The sequence below is a fragment of the Lepidochelys olivacea genome (genome assembly GCF_965140295.1).
Source record: "Lepidochelys olivacea isolate rLepOli2 genome assembly, chromosome: 27".
NCBI lineage: Eukaryota > Metazoa > Chordata > Testudines > Cheloniidae > Lepidochelys > Lepidochelys olivacea.
In genome coordinates, this window is record NC_140437.1 from 5,150,956 (window position 1) to 5,172,165 (window position 21,210).

Below are 21,210 nucleotides of genomic sequence, written 5' to 3' on the forward strand. Positions count from 1 at the left end.
TCCCAGTCTTATTAATCTCTCCTCATATGGCAGCCGTTCCATACCCTTAATAATTTTTGTTGCCCTTTTCTGAACCTTTTCCAATTCCAATATATCTTTTTTGAGATGGGGCAACCACATCTGCCCGCAGTATTCAAGATGTGGGTGTACCAGGGATTTAGAGAGAGAGGCATGAACCAAAAGGCATGAACAAAAATGAGCATGGAAGGGACTGTCGTTCAGAGCCCCCGAAAGGTACAACAATGGGTAACCCCAGAACTGCCAAGATAGCCAAGCCAAGGTGCACTAGACCCCTGCCTTTCAGAGTGATGGGGTTGGAGAATTGATTCTGACCTGGCTGGCGTGGTTATTGCAGCTACGTGACATGGGCTGCCGGGGGCAGAGAGGAGTTTGGGTGACTACATCCAGTTTACTCAGTGCTGCAGTTACGGATTTACACCAATGTGAGTCCAAAAGCTGGGTTCCTTGGGGCACTTCATGAATAGCTACTTCTCCAGAGCATAGGGAGGGTCGGTTCAGCTCATCAAACCCAGCAGAGAGGGACCACGTCTCAAAGGTGCGGGGGAGGCTGAAGCTCCAGGTCTGCCTTGATCAGACACAGATAGCCCTTAGCTGTGAATATGGATTTACTTCCTGGCAGGCCGGCAGGGCAATCCACCTATCCTTCGCTCCAGGCACCAGGCAGGGGCTAGGCTGGGAAGAAGCAAGCTCTGTTGGGGCTAGCCAGTAAGGCAGTCTCATGGCAGCTCCTCTCAATGGTTGGGCCTTCCAGCAGGAAGTCACTTCTCCAGCCTTTGACTTTCGCCACCCACAGGGTCCAGGACACAGATGGACGCCTAGCCTGCCGCATCACATTGTTAATGAATCTGGAGCTCAGGAAAACGAGGGGAGAACCCCGGAGACAGCCAGGCAACTCCTCCAACAAGCCTCAGTCCTGGGGCCTCCAGTCATCCCAGAGCAGCGCCCTCCACCCTGCCCCACTGTTCTTGGCCCAGTCTCTAGCATGCATGCGCTGATCAGCAGTTTCCTTGGTGGTGATGAAGCCACCAAACTCATCCACGCTTGTGACCCATGATGGGATTTGAACCCAGACCTGCAGAGGCCAGGGCGGCAAGCAGCTGTCCCATTTTAGACCCAGCTTCTTGCTGAGAAAAGGCAACATGCAGAGCTGGGGAAGTGGTGATCTGGGTCAGTCTGCAAGAGGAAAGATATTTAAAATATATATAATATATACTTTTATTATTCACCCGTTAACTCCAGTATTTGCCAATCATGAGCTAGTTTGCAGCAGTTACATTCCCTTGATCACGTCTGTACGAGGATGCAATTAATTGAAACAAAGGAGACCGATGCCACTGCCCAGGGTGTGGCAGCTGGCATCCTGTGACACAATCATTAAAATCAGGTGATGGTTAAGTCCCTGCTCCTCTGCAGGAGGGTCTTGCTTCCACGGAAACCCCAACAGCCAGTGGCAACCTTCGCTTCCTGGCCCAACTTCTCAGAAACGTCGCCTCTCCTCTCGAGGATTGGTTACTGCAACACCAGTCCAACCTGAGAGAGCCAATGGGAAACAGGTTAGGAAGCGTTAACGTGACAGATCCTCTCTGTTTCAGTCCCCAACTCTGGACACCTGGCACATGTTCTCCAGCGCTCCCCACGGCTGCTGGAACTCAGCAGCAATCTGAGCCACACGGGGGAGTCCAGCCGCAGCCTCCGTTAGACCAACAACGCATCACAGCCCAAGGGAACCCATGGCAAAGGCCTGAAGAACAAGGTGTTGGAGAAAGAGCACACCCTCCTCACAGTAGTGGTCCCGTGGTAAGAGCATAGGGCTAGGAGTCAAGACCCATGGGGCCTAGCCACTCGTTCCTGCGTAACCTGAGGCAGATACTTACCCTTGTGCTTTGGGAGACTCACCTGTAAGACGGGGGTGACACGGACTGCCCCACTGTGCACTGGAGAGGTCCCTGCCAGTGCAGGATTCTGGCATTTGGGGGTGATTTGTATTTATGTTCAGGTTTTTCCCTGGCTAAGTTAGTGCCTTTGAGTTCAGAAGCCAGTTTTCTGCACGGGGATCCCCTTTAGAAGGAGCCAGCCGCTCTCGGGGGTTCCCTGGTGCCAGCTGTTGTGTGATAGGTCATTTCTGGTTTGTGAAGTGCTCAGATTCGCTGATGGGAGGTGCTGGGGAAGGGCCAGAGCTGCTCAGCTGCCAAGGGGCACAGCTGGGCTCAGGGCCCGTGGCGTTCGTACTCAGCGCCTTCCTGTGTACTCGCAGCAGCACAGCTCCCCCGGTGCCACCCGTCTCAAGCGGTGCTGAGCAGAACGAGCCAGTTAGTGACCGACTGGCTGCTTCGTAAAGGCTAATTCTCAGCAAGCGAGAAAAGCTTGATATGGTTCTAACTGTTGCTGGGGCTCTGCACCCACATAACTGCTGTGGAATTCATGGCTGCAAGGGGCATCAAGCCGAATACCATGGCCGGATTAAGTTATAATCCCAACTGCCATAGGCATTTTCTCCCACTGCCACAAGCAGCAATGCAAACCTGGCCAGGGGCGTTCTGTGAACCTTCCTCTGAAGCAACAGAGACTGGCCACTGCCAAAGACTAGAGCAGACACCCCAGTGCTTTGGACCAGCGTGGCAGGTCCTGTTACTCCAGCCAGCCTGGATACCGTATCTACTGCACAGCCCAGAAAACACACGCAGTGCTATATAACAGGAATATTTTATAATTTTAGTGCAACTTCCATCCCAAGGCAATTTTCAAGCTAGGTGCATGCACTGAAATGCTGTCACCTCTGGGGTGTGGAAGTGGTGGACAAATGGGCAAGACAGCACGAAGGGAAGGGAAGCTGTGGTCAAGACCTCCAGGACAAAACAGCTCCTCGTACAGATGCAAAGATACCCGGGTCCCATTGCCCAAGCTGTAGGGGGGCTCGAACACTCCTAGTTGGGAGAGGGGAAGCCCAGTGTGGGAATGGAGAGGAGAGGAAAGGAAAGTGATGAGGAACAGTCAGAGTGGATTCACCAAGGGCAAGTCATGCCTGACTAATCTAATTGCCTTCTATGACAAGATAACTGGCTCTGTGGATGAGGGGAAAGCAGTGGACATGTTATTCCTTGACTTTAGCAAAGCTTTTGATATGGTCTCCCACAGTATTCTTGCCAGCAAGTTAAAGAAGTATGGGTGGGATGAATGGACTATAAGGTGGATAGAAAGCTGGCTAGATCATCGGGCTCAACGGGTAGCGATCAATGGCTCCATGTCTAGTTGGAAGCCAGTATTAAGTGGAGTGCCCCAAGGGTCGGTTCTGGGGGCTGGTTTTGTTCAATATCTTCATTAACGATCTGGAGGATGGTGTGGATTGCACCCTCAGCAAGTTTGCAGATGACACTAACCTGGGAAGAGAGGCAGATACGCTGGAGGGCAGGGATAGGATACAGAGGGCCCTAGACAAATTAGAGGATTGGGCCAAAAGAAATCTGATGAGGTTCAACAAGGACAAGTGCAGACTCCTGCACTTAGGAAGGAAGAATCCCATGCACCACTACAGACTAGGGACCGAATGGCTCGGCAGCAGTTCTGAAGAAAAGGACCTAGGGGTTACAGTGGACGAGAAGCTGGATATGAGTCAACAGTGTGCCCTTGTTGCCAAGAAGGCCAATGGCATTTTGGGCTGTTTAAGTAGGGGCATTGCCAGCAGATCGAGGGACGTGATCGTTCCCCTCTATTTGACACTGGTGAGGCCTCATCTGGAGTCCTGTGTCCAGTTTTGGGCCCCACACTACAAGAAGGATGTGGAGAAATTGGAAAGTGTCCAGCGGAGGGCAACAAAAATGATTAGGGGACTGGAACACATGACTTATGAGGAGAGGCTGAGGGAACTGGGATTGTTTAGTCTGCAGAAGAGAAGAATGAGGTTGGATTTGACAGCTGCTTTCAACTACCTGAAAGGGGGTTCCAAAGAGGATGGATCTAGACTGTTCTCAGTGGTAGCAGATGACAGAACGAGGAGTAATGGTCTCAAGTTGCAGTGGGGGAGGATTAGGTTGGATATTAGGAAAAACTTTTTCACTAGAAGGGTGGTGAAGCACTGGAATGGGTTACCTAGGGAGGTGGTAGAATCTCCTTCCTTGGAGGTTTTCGAGGTCAGGCTTGACAAAGCCCTGGCTGGGAGAAGTTAGCTGGGGTGGATCCTGCTTTGAGCCAGGGGTGGGACTAGAACCTCCTGAGGCCCCTGCCAGCCCCGACAGCCCAGGGTTTGGTGAATGGCAATTCCCAATGGGCAGGCGTGAAGCCACCCATCAGGAGCTCAGAATCAGCTACCGAGGGCAGAGCCCGGTGACTCAGACTAGGTAGGACATGCACTGGACTCTCACGGGCGCGTGCTCCTTACACGGGCAGTGTCCAGCAGGCACCATGGGGTCAGTCAATCGGCATTTCACTACCGGACTTGTTGTAAAGGCCCGAGAGAGGGCAGATGTGCGGCACTCACAGGTGCAGTGCTGGGTATCCTGCCCATTCCCGCATGCTGCCCTACACAGGACAAACCTTCTGCCAGATGCTGCCTCGTTCCCAAGGCACCCTCAAAGGAAGGCTCCCGATGGCTAGGCAGGGGCTTAGCCCTCACGCTCTGCACCTGCAAAGCGCTTTTCAACACCAACTCTCCCCAGCCTTGTGTCCTAGCTCTAATTTACAGATGGGCAGGGCACAACTGCCCTGCCTCGGTTTCCCTGTGGTGACAGAGGAGTCAGTACCCAAACCATTAAGGCGCAGGGGCTCCTACCTCAGTCTGTGCTCCAAGGGGACAGAAAGGTGGCTTTGCTAAGACACAGGTGGTGTAGCCAGCTGCCGCCAGGGCTCTGGTGGAGGCTGCCAGACAGACGGCTTTTAATGAGCCCTTGGGCTAGTGCTTCTAGTTGCCTGGCCCTTGGTAGCAGGGTAGCGACTCAGCCCAAGGAAACCCTCCCCACACAGGCAAACAGCTTTGGAGGGCCCAGCAAAGCCTGTGGTACGTCCAGGCGCTAATTCCCAGGGGTACAAAGGCTGCTGCTCAGCCCAGCCCAGCCCAGGCAGGAGCTGACCGGGCTGGCTCAGGAAGACATCCCTGGCATTCCCCTTGACAAGTGCGTTACAAGCGGTTCTGCCTTCTGCTAAAGCATCGCACAGTGGCTGTTGCTGGGAGCTCAGTGGCTGGTGATCTGACTTGGTACCACACTGGCCAGTGTCCTGTGAGAGAGCCTTGCAGAAATCATTCCAGCGACCAAACCAGATAACCTACCCGCACAGCCCCCTGGCCAGCCCCCACCAGGGCGACCCCTGTGCTGAGCAAGGAGCTTACCTTTTCTGCCCCCATGCTGGGGCATTTCCAATTGTAGAGATAATACTGCAGATTCCCGTCCCCAATCCCAAACTTCAGCTTCTCCAGGAAGGTTTTGTTTTCCATGAGATCCAGTGCATTGAACACATCAAACCCCCTCTGCACAGGTAAAAGGGGAGCGAGGTCATCAGTAAGCCTTCCCCAGGGCCAGCCTCTGCAGTTGTGCTGTCCTCCTTGACCTCCAGGCACTGCCCGTCCTGCAAGCCTCCCAACTGGCCATGTGGCCTTTAGCTGATCGCCCCAGGGGAGAGGCCCTAGATTGACTCCCCCTCTCTAGGGGATGGGGGCCATTGAGAGAAACCTGCTCAGCTGCTGCCCCTGCTTTTGGTGTCCTCTGGATAATACAGGGGGTCTGGCTTCGTGGCCGTCAGGCCAGTGTCGTTCTGGGAGACCAGGGTGGGCAAAGCACACGCTCCTCACAGCCATAAAACAACAAGGTGTCATCATTCACGCTTTCTTTTAAAGGTGGGTGGGGCCCACGTCTGCGGCTCCCCCCAGATCTCAAGGGCCAACCTGCAGCATGCAGCTGGTGAGGAGGTGGCTACAGTCAGCCTCCTCAGGGGCTGGGGTCACAGGTCTCAAGCCTCCCCCCGCCCTGGCAGCTCTCTGCCGAGCCCTGGTGCTCCCTGGGCGAAGGGGCTCCACGCCTGCTCACCGACTTCGCGAGGATGAGGGCGTCGCTCATGAGGTCGAGGAGGGGAGTCTTGGTGTGAACGTTGTAGAAGGAGTATGCGGCTTTCAGGCTCTTGTGAGTGGGGTGGTTCATGATGGTGGAGGGCAGAGTGTAGAAGCTCAGGAAGTCCGTCACCTCGCCGGTGGGGCTCTGAAAGCAAAGGGCAGCAGCATAGGTACGGCCTGAGCGAGGCCGAGACAGGACAGAGCAACAAGCAAGAGCCATCTGAGGCCGTTCGGGAGCTAACAGGGGCCATGCCACTAGCTGGCTGCCTTGCCCGCAGGCTCGGCACAGGGCAAGGCCCGTGCCTCAGGGCTGCACTGAGGCTGGTGCCAAGGCAGCACAGCGACAATTGCAATAACCCAGCCTCTTCTGCACCGCGAGGCCCGTCCCGTGGAGCCCAACGCTGGCACTCCCCCCCACCCCCTTTCGAAGCCGGCGGGAGCCATCCCCTCCCACGCTCCCGGGTCAGTGACCCCCGTCCGAGCCAGGGGAGGAAGCTACAGACGCTCAGCAGGCAGAGGACAAGCTGAGCCTTCCAAAGTGACTGGGGCCCGGGTGACCGTCTCCAGCCCTGCCGGCTCACCTCCACCACGAAGGTGTCAATGATATTCTCCTGCGGGAAGAACCAGTGCTCCACCTCCTCACGACTCATGACCGGGGTCAGGTGGAACTGCTTCAGGTACTCGGTCAGAAGCTTGTGCACAGCAGCGATGTCTTTGTGCTCCATTGCCCGCAGGCTGGATGTCTTCGGAGTCTGGAGAGAGGGGGAGAAACTGTCCGTGCCAGCTCTAGAGCATCTGGACTCGAGCAGATTTTCTCAGTACCCAAAGGGCCAGGATTGCTAACGATTATTAACAAAGAGGGATCCTCCCACAAGCAGCTGCCTACAGGGCATCCCCACACTGCTCTTTTCTGCTCAGGACCCCCACACCTTGGCCCATCCTCAGATCCCTGCCCACCTGGCTCCCTTTAACTGACACCCTGCAGAAAGCTACGAAGACCACCTGCACAGGGGTCCCAGAATCCTATGCTTTGGGGTCTGTCACACGCAAAGAGGCTTCCAGCCACCCATGACCTACAATAACGCGTGGTGTTGTCGGAGCTCCAGATTCATGCCAGGCTTGCAGCCATGGTGCCCCCTGCTCTGGTCCCATTCTGGCACACATGCTAAGTGGGCCAGGCTGGGCAGGAGACCGTTAAGGAATACGTAGGTGCTGCAGGAAATGGGCTGCTGATCCAGTAGGGGGCAGCTTCCCTGGCTTGGCACTGAGCCCACACCCTGTCACGGTGCCAAAGTGAACTGGAGGTGCCAGCTTCTGCAAAAGAGGCAAAATCAGGGCCCTGCCCCCGGTGGTCACAGTGGGACAATTGAGCCCAGGGTTCATGGGGGGAGATGTACAGCTCATTTATGAGTTCATCAAGTGCTCTGGGATCCGTCCAGATGGGAGGTGCTACAAGGAAGCAGCGGCTCCTTACGATGGTCTAAGTGACTTCCAGAGCAACGTGCTCCATTTATACGTCCAAAAGGTGAGTTCTCTGAACTGTGGGGGCCGCACGCTCAGCCTGCATCCCTTGGGCCTCCCGCCCCTCCAGTGCACAATGGAATTCGCTGCTCCTGGTCTGGCGAGACCAGAGCAGGAGGCTGGGGTGTTTTGGGGTTTGTTTCTAGTCTGAGCCGATTCCTGCCCCATGGAGCAGCAGTGCCTAGCCAGACCCAGGGCTATGGGGGCTATGGCGACAGGCATCCTAAATACTCTTTAAAGAAGGATGAAAATTCTTTAGTCAGCAGCTGCTTAGGAGCGAGGCCAGCCGGCTGCGAGCTCCCCGGGAACTGTGGGGGCTCTGGACCAGAAAACAGCAACTCAGACTCCCTGGAGGGAGCAGCAAAGCCAAGCAGGCACTGCCATTTTCCTGACTGTAACTGCACTCAGGCAGTGGCCACCCCAGCACACTGCTGGGGATTACAGCACAGATTGGCTCGGCCTCTTATTGTTAAAGCAAACCCCTCTGAAATCGCTGCCAAGCCCGTGCACCTGGCTTCCCCGAAGGGCAGTGGTCTGACTCACCAGGCCACAGTCCGCGAGAACTCATGGCCCACAGCTGCACACGCTCGAAGACAAGCGCAGGGACTCAGGCAGCATGAGCTACGTGCTAGGCAGCTAGTGGTGGCTGTCTGGGACCTGTCTGCCACACTGACCACAACAGGGAGGAACTCAGAACCAGCTTGGAGGTCTGAACCTCAGCAATTCACCTCCCTTCACAGCCAGCTCAGGAGTAAGCGGTTTGCACCCTTCAGGTAACCTAGAGAGGCAGCATCTACTCCATTCACAAGCACATACCTCTGGCAGGCGGTAAAGCTTCATGGTGCGTTGCATAGTCATGTTCCTGCTCAGGTGGGAAAACTTGACTTCAATCAGTTTCCGAGGATTCAGGGACCGATGCCAGTATCTGCAGAAACACAAATCTAGGTCACACATGCAGGACGCTCGCGATGGAGAAGGCTGGAAAGAGCATGCAAGTCTTTTAAGTGCCAGAAGGTGGCAAGCAAGAGCACAAGACATCAGGCTAATTAGCAAGGCAGAAACCACTCCATCACATCAATCTAATCAATCTGTCATCACTTTCAAACCCTCCATGGCCTGTCCCCACCCCACCTATTCACTACTGTCAACACCTGCCTCTGATTGGCCCAACATGCCAGCCTCTATTGCCCACTTGCTAAATTTTCAAACAAGTCCCTTTGCAGTCTTTCCCATGCTGCCCCTCATGCTTGGGATGAGCTCCCTGTAAACATCCCCAAATTATCTCATCACCCACTTTCAAATCCCTCCTTTGCTGTGATGCCCACAGAAACCTGAGGACAGCTAGGTCGCTGGTGTACTGAGACCACTGCCCATCATGTGGACCAATCCTGTTGCATTGTTTTCTTGGGCTCCCATCTGTGTCTATCTACCTGCCTTCCCCTGTTTTAAACTTGGATTATAAAGTCTTTGGGGCAGGGACTGTCTGTTGTTCTGCATCTGTTCAGCGTCTAGACCCTGGAGCCGTGGTCCATGCCTGGGGCCTCTAGGGGCTATAGTAATTCACACCCAACGGCTCCCAGAGAGAAAAGCCAGGGCAACTTGGGGTGCATGTGCGGGAGGAGTCCTCGACACGGTATTGCTTCATGGCCTTCAAAGAGCCAGCAGCTTACCCTGAGGACACACACAGCTGTCCAGCCAACTCCCTGAAGGACACTGCTAGCAGGAGGAACCCCAGGATGTACCTGGTCCACTCAGCCCAGTGGGATCGTGGGTAAATCAGAGTGCGCTGCTAACAAGCCATGGGAAGAGGGGTCTGTTAAGGGCCAAGTCTGCACTGCTTGTTGGAGCGTCACTTACCTACAAGTTCCGACGGGTTTTGGCAACACTACCCCTGCAGTGTAAACAGCCTGGAAAATCCCCTCCAGGTGAACCCGCCGGGTGATCTCCCGGATCAGAACCGGGGCCACCCGTTTAGACCGCAGCTTCTTGTGGACGCAAAGGAAGTTTATCTCCACCATCTTCTTCTCTCTTGAGAGGACAAAGAACAAACCCGGAAAGAGTCATACAGAGTTGTCTTGGCAGGGTTACTCCAATTCCCCAGGCCCAGAGCATGGCCTCACCTGGGGAGGGAGGGGGCAGATGGGAGTCACCCCTCCCTGCTCTGCAGAAGGGACATGGGACATCCCTAGTATAAGAAACCAGGCCAGGGGACTGGGAGGTTTCCCCATTTGCCCATTCCGGGCCATCACCTGTCACCAGTTCCGTGCCCCACTCCTGGGCTGCATTCATCTAGCTACGCAGCGAAGCAATTCAACAGCAGAGCTGCCTGGCCTCTCGAACAGGAGCCCTCTGCTACCAGCGTTCGGTAAGTCACACAGGTTGGGTTTGTGCTTCTCATGCACTAAGAATCATGGCTGTCCCATCCTCGATGCTGCGTAAATAGCATCACACTGGTGTAGGGAAGCCAGAGGGTCTCATTGTCCATGGCCCCTGGGGAGCCCAAGTTGCTTAGGCGCTTTTGAGAACTTTACTCTGAGCACAACAGTTGTCCAAGGAACAACGTGCTCTGGAGAATTTCCACACGAAGTCCCTTTCCTACAGCCAGAGCTGTATGCTGGCCATGTTAGGAAGCACTAACAAAGCTAGTGTTGGAGATTCTTGTATGTGAGACTTCCTCTGACAAGAGCTGCCCACCTTAACCAAACCCCCTTTCCCTAATCATGGGACACTCCTAGAGCCCCCGCGGTGCACACCAGGCCCGACCCCGCAAGGACCCCTCCGACCCAGCCCAGGAGCATCCGACCCCACAGTGGGGAAGAACTGAGACTGAGCCGAACAGAAAGGCACTTACGAATCGTAGATGTGGATCGTGGCTGGAATAGCACTGATGAATCCCACCAGCTTCTTGCTAGAGATGACTCGGACCCCACAGTGCCACTGGGGCAACCAGCCGGGGGGACGCAAAGCCCTGGAGAATGGACAAGCCTTTGTTGGTCCTTGCATATTCCTGCACCAGAGGCCCCAAGGCACCCGTTTTTCTCTCCAACAGGCCTGCCTCCCCCCAACGTCCTGGCTGACTCTAGTGCGGGCAAAAGGCACCAGTGCAGCCCTGTCCTTGGACAGCATGGGCCCAAGGGCTGTGCTTCAGCCTTGGCCTGGAGGAATCCCAGGTAGATGAGGACAGAACGTTCAGCCTCCATGGGCCAGGCAATCCTGGGACTTCCCACAGAACCTTCCAGCCCAGGGACCTCAGTGGGATCTAGGCCACCAAAAGAGAAGTCTGATAGGTGGAGAGCACACAGCACGACTAGCTGGGCACCGTTTGAACCAGAGATTCCCTCCGTGCCATGGGCAACCCACGCTCACCCTAGGAGAGCTACGAGTGCGAGTCTCGCCAGTGCTCAGTGCTGGCCTCGCGCCGTGTTCACAGAGGGCCAGTGCTCAAAGCCCCACTGTTCTCAAGGAGAGCAGCGAGCCCAGAGCCCAGGGGAGACCCCAGCCCAGAGTTCTCGGCCTGACTCGCTTGTGAAGAGAATTAATATTTTATGGCTGTTTGTCTGAAGGGCGAGCCCCCACCCCGAGCACAGCACTGAGCAGCACGTCAGAGCCCCTGCCATGGCACGGAGCCCTCATCGGGCTGGGAGGGACCCAACTGCCGTCTTGCGGCTGACTAGAAGCGAACTCGAGGAGAGCAGTGTCCCGACCCAGGGCAGGGAGATGACACAGGCGTAGCGGCCAGGAGGCAGAGCCATCACTGTGCACAGCTGCAGGGTTATCACTCTGAACTGTACACAGCTGGGTGGGTTATCGCTGTGCACAGCTACCGTGATACACTACTTGTAAAACGCTAGGGGTTCTTCACAACCATGGCAATGGCATACAGCACCCATTGTATACAGTACAGGTATACAATGGTAACTAGCAAGAATTAATCAATAGCACATACAGAGCACCTTTTACCCCAGGATTTCCAACTACTTCACAACCTGGCAGCCCTCCGATGTGGAGGTCATTAGTGTTATTGCTGTTTTATGGAGCGCACCAAGAGTTTAGCACAAAGACTCAGGTTTAAAGCCATACTAGCTACGGCCCAAGAGACCCCACCGTGCTGCCAGCCTACAGTAACAAGCCGACTATGGGCTGGCTGCAGGAATCCCTGGGTGAGGTTCTCTGGCCTGTGTTACGCAGGGGGTCAGACTGAAGGATCATGATTGTCCCTTATGGCCTTGAAATCTAAGAATCGCTAAACGAGGGGCTTCCTCCCAGGGCTATGCAGTGAGCAAGAACTTTGAATGCTGGGAGCTGCCATGGGTTATTTATATCACACTGGCACAGTCCCCGTGCTTTGACTGCTTCTTAGCAAGAGCTGGTCCCTGGCCTGAGGAGCACAGGGACCAGGCAATGGTTCAGGTGAAGGAGGTGTGCAGCCTACAAGGAGCAGGAGGCCAAGGCAGGTACATCTGTGGGAGGAGGGAGTTTGGAGGGGGAATGCTTGGAATGGTCCCCATGCAGCATGAAAGAGGATCCAGACTCTAGAAAGAGTAGCAGAGATATAGGGCTGTGTGCAAGGGGTCTGCAGGACCGGCAAGGGGACAGCAACAGTCTGAAGTAGATGCAATAAGTGAGTGGAAGAGGGTGAAGGAACTGGGGTCCTGGAGGAGATGGGTAAGGAGATAATCACATGGCAAACACAACCACAGCAAGCGAGGACAGAGATGGCCAGCCCCAGCCCAGCAGGAAGGGCCCATGATTTCAGCTGCTGTGGGCGGGGCGGACAATATAGTTCTGTCTAATCACCCTTCACAGCAAGGCCATTAATTCACAGCAAGGCCTTTCCTTCGCCTGGCTGTGCCACACAGCATGCAAGCGTATTGGGTAGGGAATGGATTAGAGTGACCACCATTCACAGGTGACCAAGACGTACAATGCTGAAGGCACCGCTGGTATCTTGCCAGGCCAGAACGTGACCATGTATACCAGTTCCTAGCAGAAGGGAATGCACAGAGCCTGGGGATTAGTTGGAACTTCTGAGAAGAGGAACCTGGCGTGCCATGATACTCCATATTCTTCATAGAAATATTGTTATGATATGAATATGGCCTAAGGTATATTTTATGCAGGATGGGTCTTCTAAGATATCATTGGGAAGGTTATAATTTACTGAATGTGATCCTCCAATTTGTATCATTTCTGTATCTGAAGTTAGGAATATTGACTATGTAACAATTACAACTGTGTGTGTACTTGGGGAACGCCGGCTGGACAGCAAGCAACCATCCTGGATAAGCCATTAAGGAGAACAATAGAACTTTGAAAATGCTAATCTCACTCCTTCCTGAGACGTTTACTGGAATGCTGCATTGACACTGCAAGGTCAGGTAATAAGATCATGTGATGGAAGATACTATTTTGGACATTTCTGGTACTTTCCCATTGGAAACAAAGGCTTCCCGCCTTATGTAAATTCTATTTATGGCTGGGAGGCAAGGCCATCAGCACTCTCCCTTCGCTGCCTTCCCTCCCACGAAGTAAGACTGCTAAAAGCACCTGAAGAGACAAAGGAACTAAGCTGAGGGAAAGGCAAGGGCTGAGTCAACACTGAGGCCCTGGCTACACTTACAGATGTACAGCGCTGTGAGTTAAACCCGCCTTCGGAGAGCTGAGTAGGGAAAGCGCTGCAGTCTGTCCACACTGCCAGCGCACTGTCGTGGCCACGCTTGCAGCTGCATTGGGAGCGGTACATCATAGGCAGCTATTCCAGCATTCACATGGCTGCAACATGCTTTTCAAATGGGGCGGTGGGGGTGGAGTGTGACAGGGAGTGTGAGGGGAGAGAGAGTGGATTTTTGGGGTGCTGAGAGTATGTCAGCACGCTGTCTTGTAAGTACAGACCCCTCCCCCCCGCCTCTCTTTCACTCACTGAAAGCAAAGGGCAGCTGTTTCTTTTTTCCTCATAGAGGAGATAAGCCGCTGCTCCTGGAAAGGGACCCCAACCGCCCCCCACCGCCTCTCTCTTCAAGCAAACATTAGCTGTCGGCACTCCAAATGGAGCCCCCCTGCCTGGCTCTCACTCATTCAAAGCAAACAGTAGCTGTTTGTTTTTTTGATAAGCAGTCCCCCAACGCCATGTCCACGTCCAGAGCTCACAACCAAACAAGAGAGGACGCTTCAGTTAAAAGGATTATGGGGAGTTTCCGGAGGTCAATCAGTGCGTAATAACATTACTCCCCATTTACACTGGAGCTGGAGCGTCTCCGGCGATGCACAATAGCTGTTAATCCTCTCGGGGAGGTGGAGTACCAGGAGCGCTCCAGCCAGGGAGTCAGAGCACTCTACGTGCCTTGCCAGTGTGGACGGGGAGTAAGGTAGAGCACTCTGGGAGGCTTTACGGCGGTATAACGTGCAAGTGTAGCCAAGCCCTGAGACAGAAGAGTCTAGTCTGTAAAGAGAAGTAACTGGAAATCTAAGCTACAGAAACTCTGCATCCTGCCCAAGTCAACATTTAGGGTGAGGAATTACATTTTAGCGAATCAAACTTAGTTGGCGTGTTTTGTTTTATTTGCTTAGTATCTGCTTGCTTTGTTTCCTATCTCTTATAATCACTTCAACTTTACCTTTTATAGTTAAACGAGAAAACAGTTTATTATAACATAACCCAGTTTGTGCAATTTATAACTGGGAGAGGGGGGGTAAGAAGTTGTGCATATTTCTCTTCACATTGAGAGAGAGAGCGAATTTTTATGAGCTTGCACTGTGCAGATCTTTCTATACAGTGCAAGACAATATTATCTTGGGTGTACTTTCCAGAGGGAAGCTGCACTTGAGTGCTGGGCAATTTCCGTGCTGAAACTGTCTGCAGCCTCTGTGTGATTCTACAGCTGGTGCTCCCTACCTGTGAGTGTGTGGCCAGAGAGCCTGACTCCGCAAAACAGGGACTGGGAGCCCAGGCTAGTGGAGCAGGCAGGCTCAGTGAAATCCCAATACATCAGGTGGCATCCCAGAATGCGGGTCCAACCCGGTACGGCAGGGGACCAGGCAGATCTAGGATCAGTCCCCAGCATTGACACTGACTTCCTGAGTGACCTTTGGCATGGGTCAATCTGCCCTCCTCTGTAACCACAGCTAACATTTACCCATGGCACGGGGATGAGGAAGGAGGCTCTACAGAAATGCCACCTTGGCCTTATCAGCCAATTAACAGCAAGTTTATATTGTTGGCACAATCTGGTCATCGGAGTCTTCATGCTGCAGCTCCAGGGCAGCAGGGCACAGGTCGAGTCAGGAAGCGACTGAGCTAACTGTGCTCACGCCCCCTTCCAAGGGAACAGCACAGTCAGGGTCGGGGACAAGCTCAGAGCTGGGATGCTCTGCCCTCCCAAGGCTCAGAGGAGTTCAGAGCAGGAAGAGCCACATGTGTCCAAATCCTCCTGCAGGATACCTGGGGTTGCATGCCAGAGACATCGACCTTTCCACACCACTGGGCATGTGGCGGGATGGGGACGGCAGTGGATGAAGGGAGATTTGGTGGGGAAGGAGGCAAGAGAATCAACAGATAGCTGCAGCACCAGCCCAGGGGAGCCAGGTTTGCTGGGCCCCCATCCCCATGCGCCCTGGCCCCTGCTCACAAGGTTGGGAAGAGCCTGCTACTCACCACAGCAGGAATTCAGGTGAGTAATCAAACCGGAACATGTTGTCATCATCTTCCACGTAGTTCTCGTTCAGGAGCGTGTACAGCTCTTTTAGCTAAGAGAGAGATCAGTCGGCTGAGGAGGCAAAGCCGGCTAGTCAGTAACAGCCCCCCTCAGCTGGGCCCCCTGACTGGACAGCAGCAGCGACAAGGGGAAATCCCATTTGCTGTGGGGAAAGAACACCCTTCAAAAGGCCAAGCTAATGCTGGTGCTCCGCTGAAGGTGGCCTCCTATGTCAAGAGACCAGCTGCTGCCTGAGTACCATGGAGCATGTCCCTCAAACTCCCCCTTTCCTTTGCCTAAGCACCCATTACCGCGGACGCGCCAAGAGCAGAAGTTCATAACCTGCCTGCGGAGCCAGGTTAGGACAGAGTGGGGCACACTGGGCTGCCGGGGGTCACGGCCTGGGGCGTGGACTCAGGAGCTAGTAGGGTGACAGCATCGAGCCTGGGGTTGGGGGCTACAGAGACACCTGGAGATGAGGGAAGAGGCTGCAGAGACCCATGGGGATGAGGATACAGGGACGGGGCAGATGTGCCTGACTGAATGGGAGAGGCTTGGGGCCAGCCAGGGTCTGCATGGCGGAAGCTCCCCAACTCCCTAACAACCCCCCGACCCCCACACAAAAACACCCTGTTCTATACTTCTCCCACCCAATCCCAACAACCCTCCAGGTTCACTCTAGGCTTTTTCCCTCTCCGTCAGCTCCTCCATTATCCCTGACTCCCCCAAGCCTTTGCACTGCTTCTGACAGGGGCAGGAAATACAGTGCTGTATTGTAATTTAAATGAATTACTCAAAGTTCTGTATTAAAATGCCTAGTAAGAAATCTATTTATTAAAAAAAATTACGGGCATCTTTTTTTGGTCTGTATTATCACAGACATACTTGCCGACAGCTATTTTGAAATAAATTAGCTAAATAACTGAAACTGGCCTAATTTTATAGTGTGTTATTTTGACAAATAAAATATGCAGAGTTTTTTAAAATATTGTGTGCAGAATTTTTAATTTTGTTGGTGCAAATTTTGTTATTTTTCAGCGCCGAATCCCCCCGGGAGTAAGCCAGTGCAACAGTAACTGGGCCAGTCATTGCTGCTGCAGGAGCAGTCCTTGGCCAGCTCTGGCCATTGCTGCCACGTGCCCTCTTCTCGATATGGGAGAAACCTCTTAGCTCCCAACTCATCTGTGGGTGCAACCTTGGCCCTGGAGTTGAGGGGGGGACAGACACTCCTGCTTCTTTCCTCTTTGTCAGGCTCACTTCATCTCCAGCAGGCAGGTTTAGATTCCCAGGGAGGCACCTGCTGGGTCGCCCAACCCCGAGCTCCAGAGACAGGTGGGAATTTCCATCTCCCGCCGGGAGGGTTGGTCTGGTAGGGGGACTGACGACACTGAAGCTGCAAATGCGCAGAGGCCCCCCTTGCCTCAAGGAGAGAGCAGCCCAACTGCTAGCCTGAGCCGGGTAAGTGGGGCAGAGAACGAATTCTACGGCTCCAAAAACAACTCCAGCAGCTCAGTACTCGGGGCCCACAGCAGGGGCTCTACATTAGAGACCCCTCCCAACCGGCTTGTCCTGCCTTGGCCCTTCTTACCACGCCTCGGTCCCCCAGGTCCAGGGCATCCCAGGTGAAGCCTGGGGGCAAGGTGTAGGGCTCCTGACGGATATTGTCTTTGTCTGGTTCCACCGGCCCATGAGTGTTCACCACTTCTCCTGGGAAAGAGACAGGAACAATGAAACGGTCCCTCAGCCTCTGGGAGCCACCTGCGTTTTAATAACATGCTCTGACATTCGGAGAGCACCTTTCACCCCAAAGGGTCCCAACAAATTTCACAGCTGTATATACAGGGATCATTCCCCCATTATTGAAAAGCAGCCAGCTCTCAGGAGGAGCAGAACAGCTGTTTAACAGTACACAGCAACACTACGCCATGGAGCTGAGGAACTGAAGAGCTCATTCCATTAAATGGCAGGCAGGTTTAGGGGAGCAGAGCTGGACTCTGACTGGGCCCAGGGCTAAGAAGTGGACAGGCACTGGCTTTATGCCTCACTTGGAAGGCGATGCTTCCACACCAGCCGCCTGCTGCTTGCTGGTACTGGTTTATTTCTTACTCTGAGGGAAGGGTGACTCTATGGAATCATTAACTCCTCCCTGCAGATGCTGGTTTTTCCTCAGTTTCCCACTCCATTACTGACCAAACCCAACCCCCTCAGCGGGTCAGATCTCAAAGTTACAGCCCGAGATGGTATTAGCTGGAGGCCACAAACAGCAGATCTTTCTCTTTGTGAATTTGCACCATCATAGTCCTTGGCCTACCAGCCAGCCCTTTCCTGAAACTCCCCCGTTGTCCGCAATACCCTCCTGGAAGCTTCCAAAAGAGAGTTTCTCCCTGCCAGCTCCAGCTTTTGCCATTTGGCAAACGCCAGGATTTCCCACCCTCTGTGCTTTAAATGCAGTTGAAATTAACAAGGCTACTTTTGTTTAACTACTGTGACTCCTAAAGCACTTTATCAAGCCAAGAGATCTCGACTTGGGCACCAGCCATACTGGGAGGTTAGCACAGCCCAGGAAGTGGTGGTGCTAATTAAGTGCCACTGAAAAGAAAGTACACCACATTGTCTTCATGCCTCCCGTTAAGGGAAAAAAAAAAAAAAGGATTAAAAAAAAATTCTAGGCAACAGAGAGGTGAATTTAAGATCCAAACAAGAACCCAGAGAATTAATTACCCCAGAACCTCAGGGCCAGAGTGCTCACCTGGAGCAGCTCCCATCGCTCTCAATGAATGCGGAGCGCTAGAAAATCCGACCCCTCAAATCCAGACTACTTATGTTCACCAGATTCTAAGGAGCATCGCACAAGTCATGCTGCGTGCTTGATACTGTCCTTTAACCAAACACCAGGGGAGACGGCATGGTGTAGTATTGAGAGCCGGGGGTGGGGGGTGTTTCAGGCAGTCGGAGCTCTGGTACCAACACTACCACTGATGTGACCTCTGGACAAGGCCCCTGATCATTCTGTGCCTCGTTTCCCATCTGTGAAATGGAGAGAACACCTTCTGCTTTACAGGGGTTTGTGATGCTTAACTGATGTTTACAAAGCCCTTTGGGATCCTCACACGCTCTAGGATCGGATTCCCATCCCCTAGGACACCTACAGCACACTGGTGTATTACAGTAACCATCCAGACAACAGAACAAGGACTGAGGTCTGCGTGCCAGACTACCTGAGCTCATTCCCTTCCACAGAACAGCCCTTCCAGAAAGCCAGATAAAGAATCAGATACACTGGTAAGGTGCCAGTGTTGACAAATGGATACAGAGCTAGCCAGACGTGACATGGGCGGCAAGGGGGATCAGACAGAGGCTTCTTCAAAGGAGTTGCTGAAAAGAGCCAATTTCCCAGTCATCGCAAGGAGGAACAAACCCTGGGTCACCTAAGAAAACTAACAGTTTGGCCACTGTGATGTAAAGCTCTTCTCAGCTCAGTTTGGACTAGGGTGGGCGTTGCCAGAAGCAGAAAGAAGAAGCAATGCAATCACACAGACACCACGGGAGTTTCTGCAGAGATCTGCTCCAATTCCTCCAGGACGCAAAGTCCTTCCAGAGACACAGCTCTCCGCATCAAAGAGCTTCTCTTCCTTTCAAAACCATTTGTCAGCTGAGCATTGTGGCCAGGACAGAGGAATGGCTCATTACTGGACAGCATCACTTCAGTGCACACTCACCAAGTCAGACGCAGTTATTAGTGCGCAAGTGACCTAAAATCCCCCTTCGAACAGGGTCAGCACAAGTCTTACTGGGGGAAGCTGCTGCTTTTCCAAAGAACTACTCCAGAGATAATGCCCAGGCCAGCTTGGCCAGCTGAACTATGAGCAGGTCAGACTTCTTGTCACGATCCCGCCCTGCTGAGGAGATTTACTGCTTTTCCCTTACGTCGAGAGATTGAGAGCAGACTAGTGGGCGTCAGGATTCCTGGATTTGATTACCAGCTCTGCACCGGTGTCACAGCAACACTGGCAAAGTCTGTGTCTCAGTGTCCCCGCTGTCGAACAAAGAAGCAGATTAAGCCATTGATGGACCTGTTCTCCATGAACTTGCCTAATTCTTTTTTGAACCCAGTTATACTTTTGGCCTTTACAACATCCCCGGTAATGAGGTTCTTCCTTTTGTTTTAAACCTGCTGACCATTAATTTTGTTGGGTGACGCCACGTTCATTGAGATGTGAAGGGGTAAATAATACTTCCTTATTCAAGTACTCAAACAGGAGAAGAGGGGATTTGAAACAACAAGTTCGATTAAGAGAGACTTGAATATGACCTGTGGAGATCTCAGCAACTTTCCTTGGAACTTGGCAAAACTGATCAAATGCAGGGTTGGTTTAATTGTTAAAGGAACTTGGAACCAGCAGTTTCCACTGACAAAACAAAGATGAGACAAATATGAGCAAATGTTATGGCTCTAACTTTAAAAATATTATTTTCAACTGCAAACTTATACCAACTTAAGCGGAGTCTTTAGGATCTCGGCAATTTACGTTTCAAATATTGGGTATCCCTGACAGCCTTACTGTGCTTGGGCTGTGCTGGGTGGTGTTATTATGGAAGAAAAACAAAATGAAGTAAACCTACCTAAGCCAGCCCAAATACTAAGGTGATGGGTCCAAAAGGAGAATCTCGACAGAGAGCCTTGCAAGTTAGTTATGATAATGTACCGGCCCTGGCATAAGTCTTAGTCACCTATCTGCACCATGACAATAGTGAACAACAATGGAAGGAAATATAGTCTAGTGGATCAGGCACTAGAATGGGACTCAGAACACCTGGGTTCAATTCCTGCCTGCCCGCAACTCCCAGTGTGACCTTGGGCCAGTCCTTTAGTCTCCCCGTGTTGGTTTCTCCTATCTGTAAAACACGGATAAGGTTTCCTTATCTCACATGGGTGCTGTGAGGATAGAATCCATTTATAATGATGAGGGACAGAGGAGTATCAAGCTACAAAGAGAACGATAAATATTGACCAACCAAAAACCTGCTTCAGGAAAGGCTGGGCTAGGCAGACTCCGGATACAGAAGTTTGGGGTTTACCACCACCCAGGACACAGTCATGGTCATGGTGAAGGGATCCAGGACACACTAGCGTAGGAAGGATGCCCATAAGGTACTTACCTAGTTTGGGTACCGGCTGTGTGTCCCAGAACTGGTAGCTGCGCTTGCTGGCCTCCTCCATGGTCTTGGCGGGTCCCTGACCTACAGAGAACAATTCAATGGCTTTCTGAATCTCCTGGATCCTCTCAGCTGGCAGTTTCACCTGAGTAGCAGAGAAAGGGGCACAAGACAACAGACCAGTGAGCCATGCTACCAGACTCTGTCGGCTCCTGGAGCTTGAGTCTAAAACAGACAAGAAGGAAGGTCCTACCACCTGTGCCTCGACTTGCTCTGGGCATTTGAATGAGGGCAGCGCTTGCGGGTGGGGATGGGGAATTAGGAGGTGCAGGGAGCACAAAGGATATTATTGCCCGTCCTGCTCATGTCTCTCCCACAATACTCTGTGGAATGACATTGACATGCCCCCCATCTCCAGGGCGTTAGCTGCGTCCAAGGCACGTCTGTATTAAGAAACTGTAAAGTACAGGCACGGGAGCCCAGGGGCCAGCAGGACAAGTGAAGCGAGCCATCCTCAAGGCCGCTCCTTGGGCAGGAAGAGCGGCCCAGCAGACACATACCAGCACTCGGCTCTCACAGTGAGATCTGCTTTGGCCCTATCTTTCACCTCCTATTAAGCCAGGACTTTGCAAACTGGTAATTGCAGCTGCGTGATGCAAACAGCAGCAAAAACACCATGGCCATTAGGACCCAGGGAAACAAGTGCAGCAGCATGGCTCTCTCCCTCCTCATCTTGCCCTGCCCAGCCCCTCTCCCCCCCCCAAAAATCTCCTCTCTAGTGAT

General features: G+C 53.1%; 2 protein-coding genes across 2 annotated transcripts in view; one reads left to right on the forward strand and one right to left on the reverse strand.

The window, feature by feature from the left end:
* DCAKD (dephospho-CoA kinase domain containing) overlaps positions 1 to 21,210 on the forward strand; it is a 135,066-nt gene that overhangs the window by 73,551 nt on the left and 40,305 nt on the right. The window lies entirely within an intron of this gene.
* NMT1 (N-myristoyltransferase 1) overlaps positions 1,219 to 21,210 on the reverse strand; it is a 38,372-nt gene continuing 18,380 nt past the window's right edge. The window contains exons 4-13 of the mRNA XM_084615684.1: positions 20,431 to 20,572; positions 16,859 to 16,977; positions 15,231 to 15,322; positions 10,431 to 10,547; positions 9,437 to 9,607; positions 8,396 to 8,504; positions 6,640 to 6,810; positions 6,036 to 6,203; positions 5,342 to 5,479; positions 1,219 to 1,551 (exon numbers count right to left, since the gene is read on the reverse strand). Coding sequence (XP_084471810.1) covers positions 1,531 to 1,551; positions 5,342 to 5,479; positions 6,036 to 6,203; positions 6,640 to 6,810; positions 8,396 to 8,504; positions 9,437 to 9,607; positions 10,431 to 10,547; positions 15,231 to 15,322; positions 16,859 to 16,977; positions 20,431 to 20,572 — 1,248 coding nt within the window. The 3' untranslated portion in view covers positions 1,219 to 1,530. The remainder of the gene's footprint in view (positions 1,552 to 5,341; positions 5,480 to 6,035; positions 6,204 to 6,639; positions 6,811 to 8,395; positions 8,505 to 9,436; positions 9,608 to 10,430; positions 10,548 to 15,230; positions 15,323 to 16,858; positions 16,978 to 20,430; positions 20,573 to 21,210) is intronic.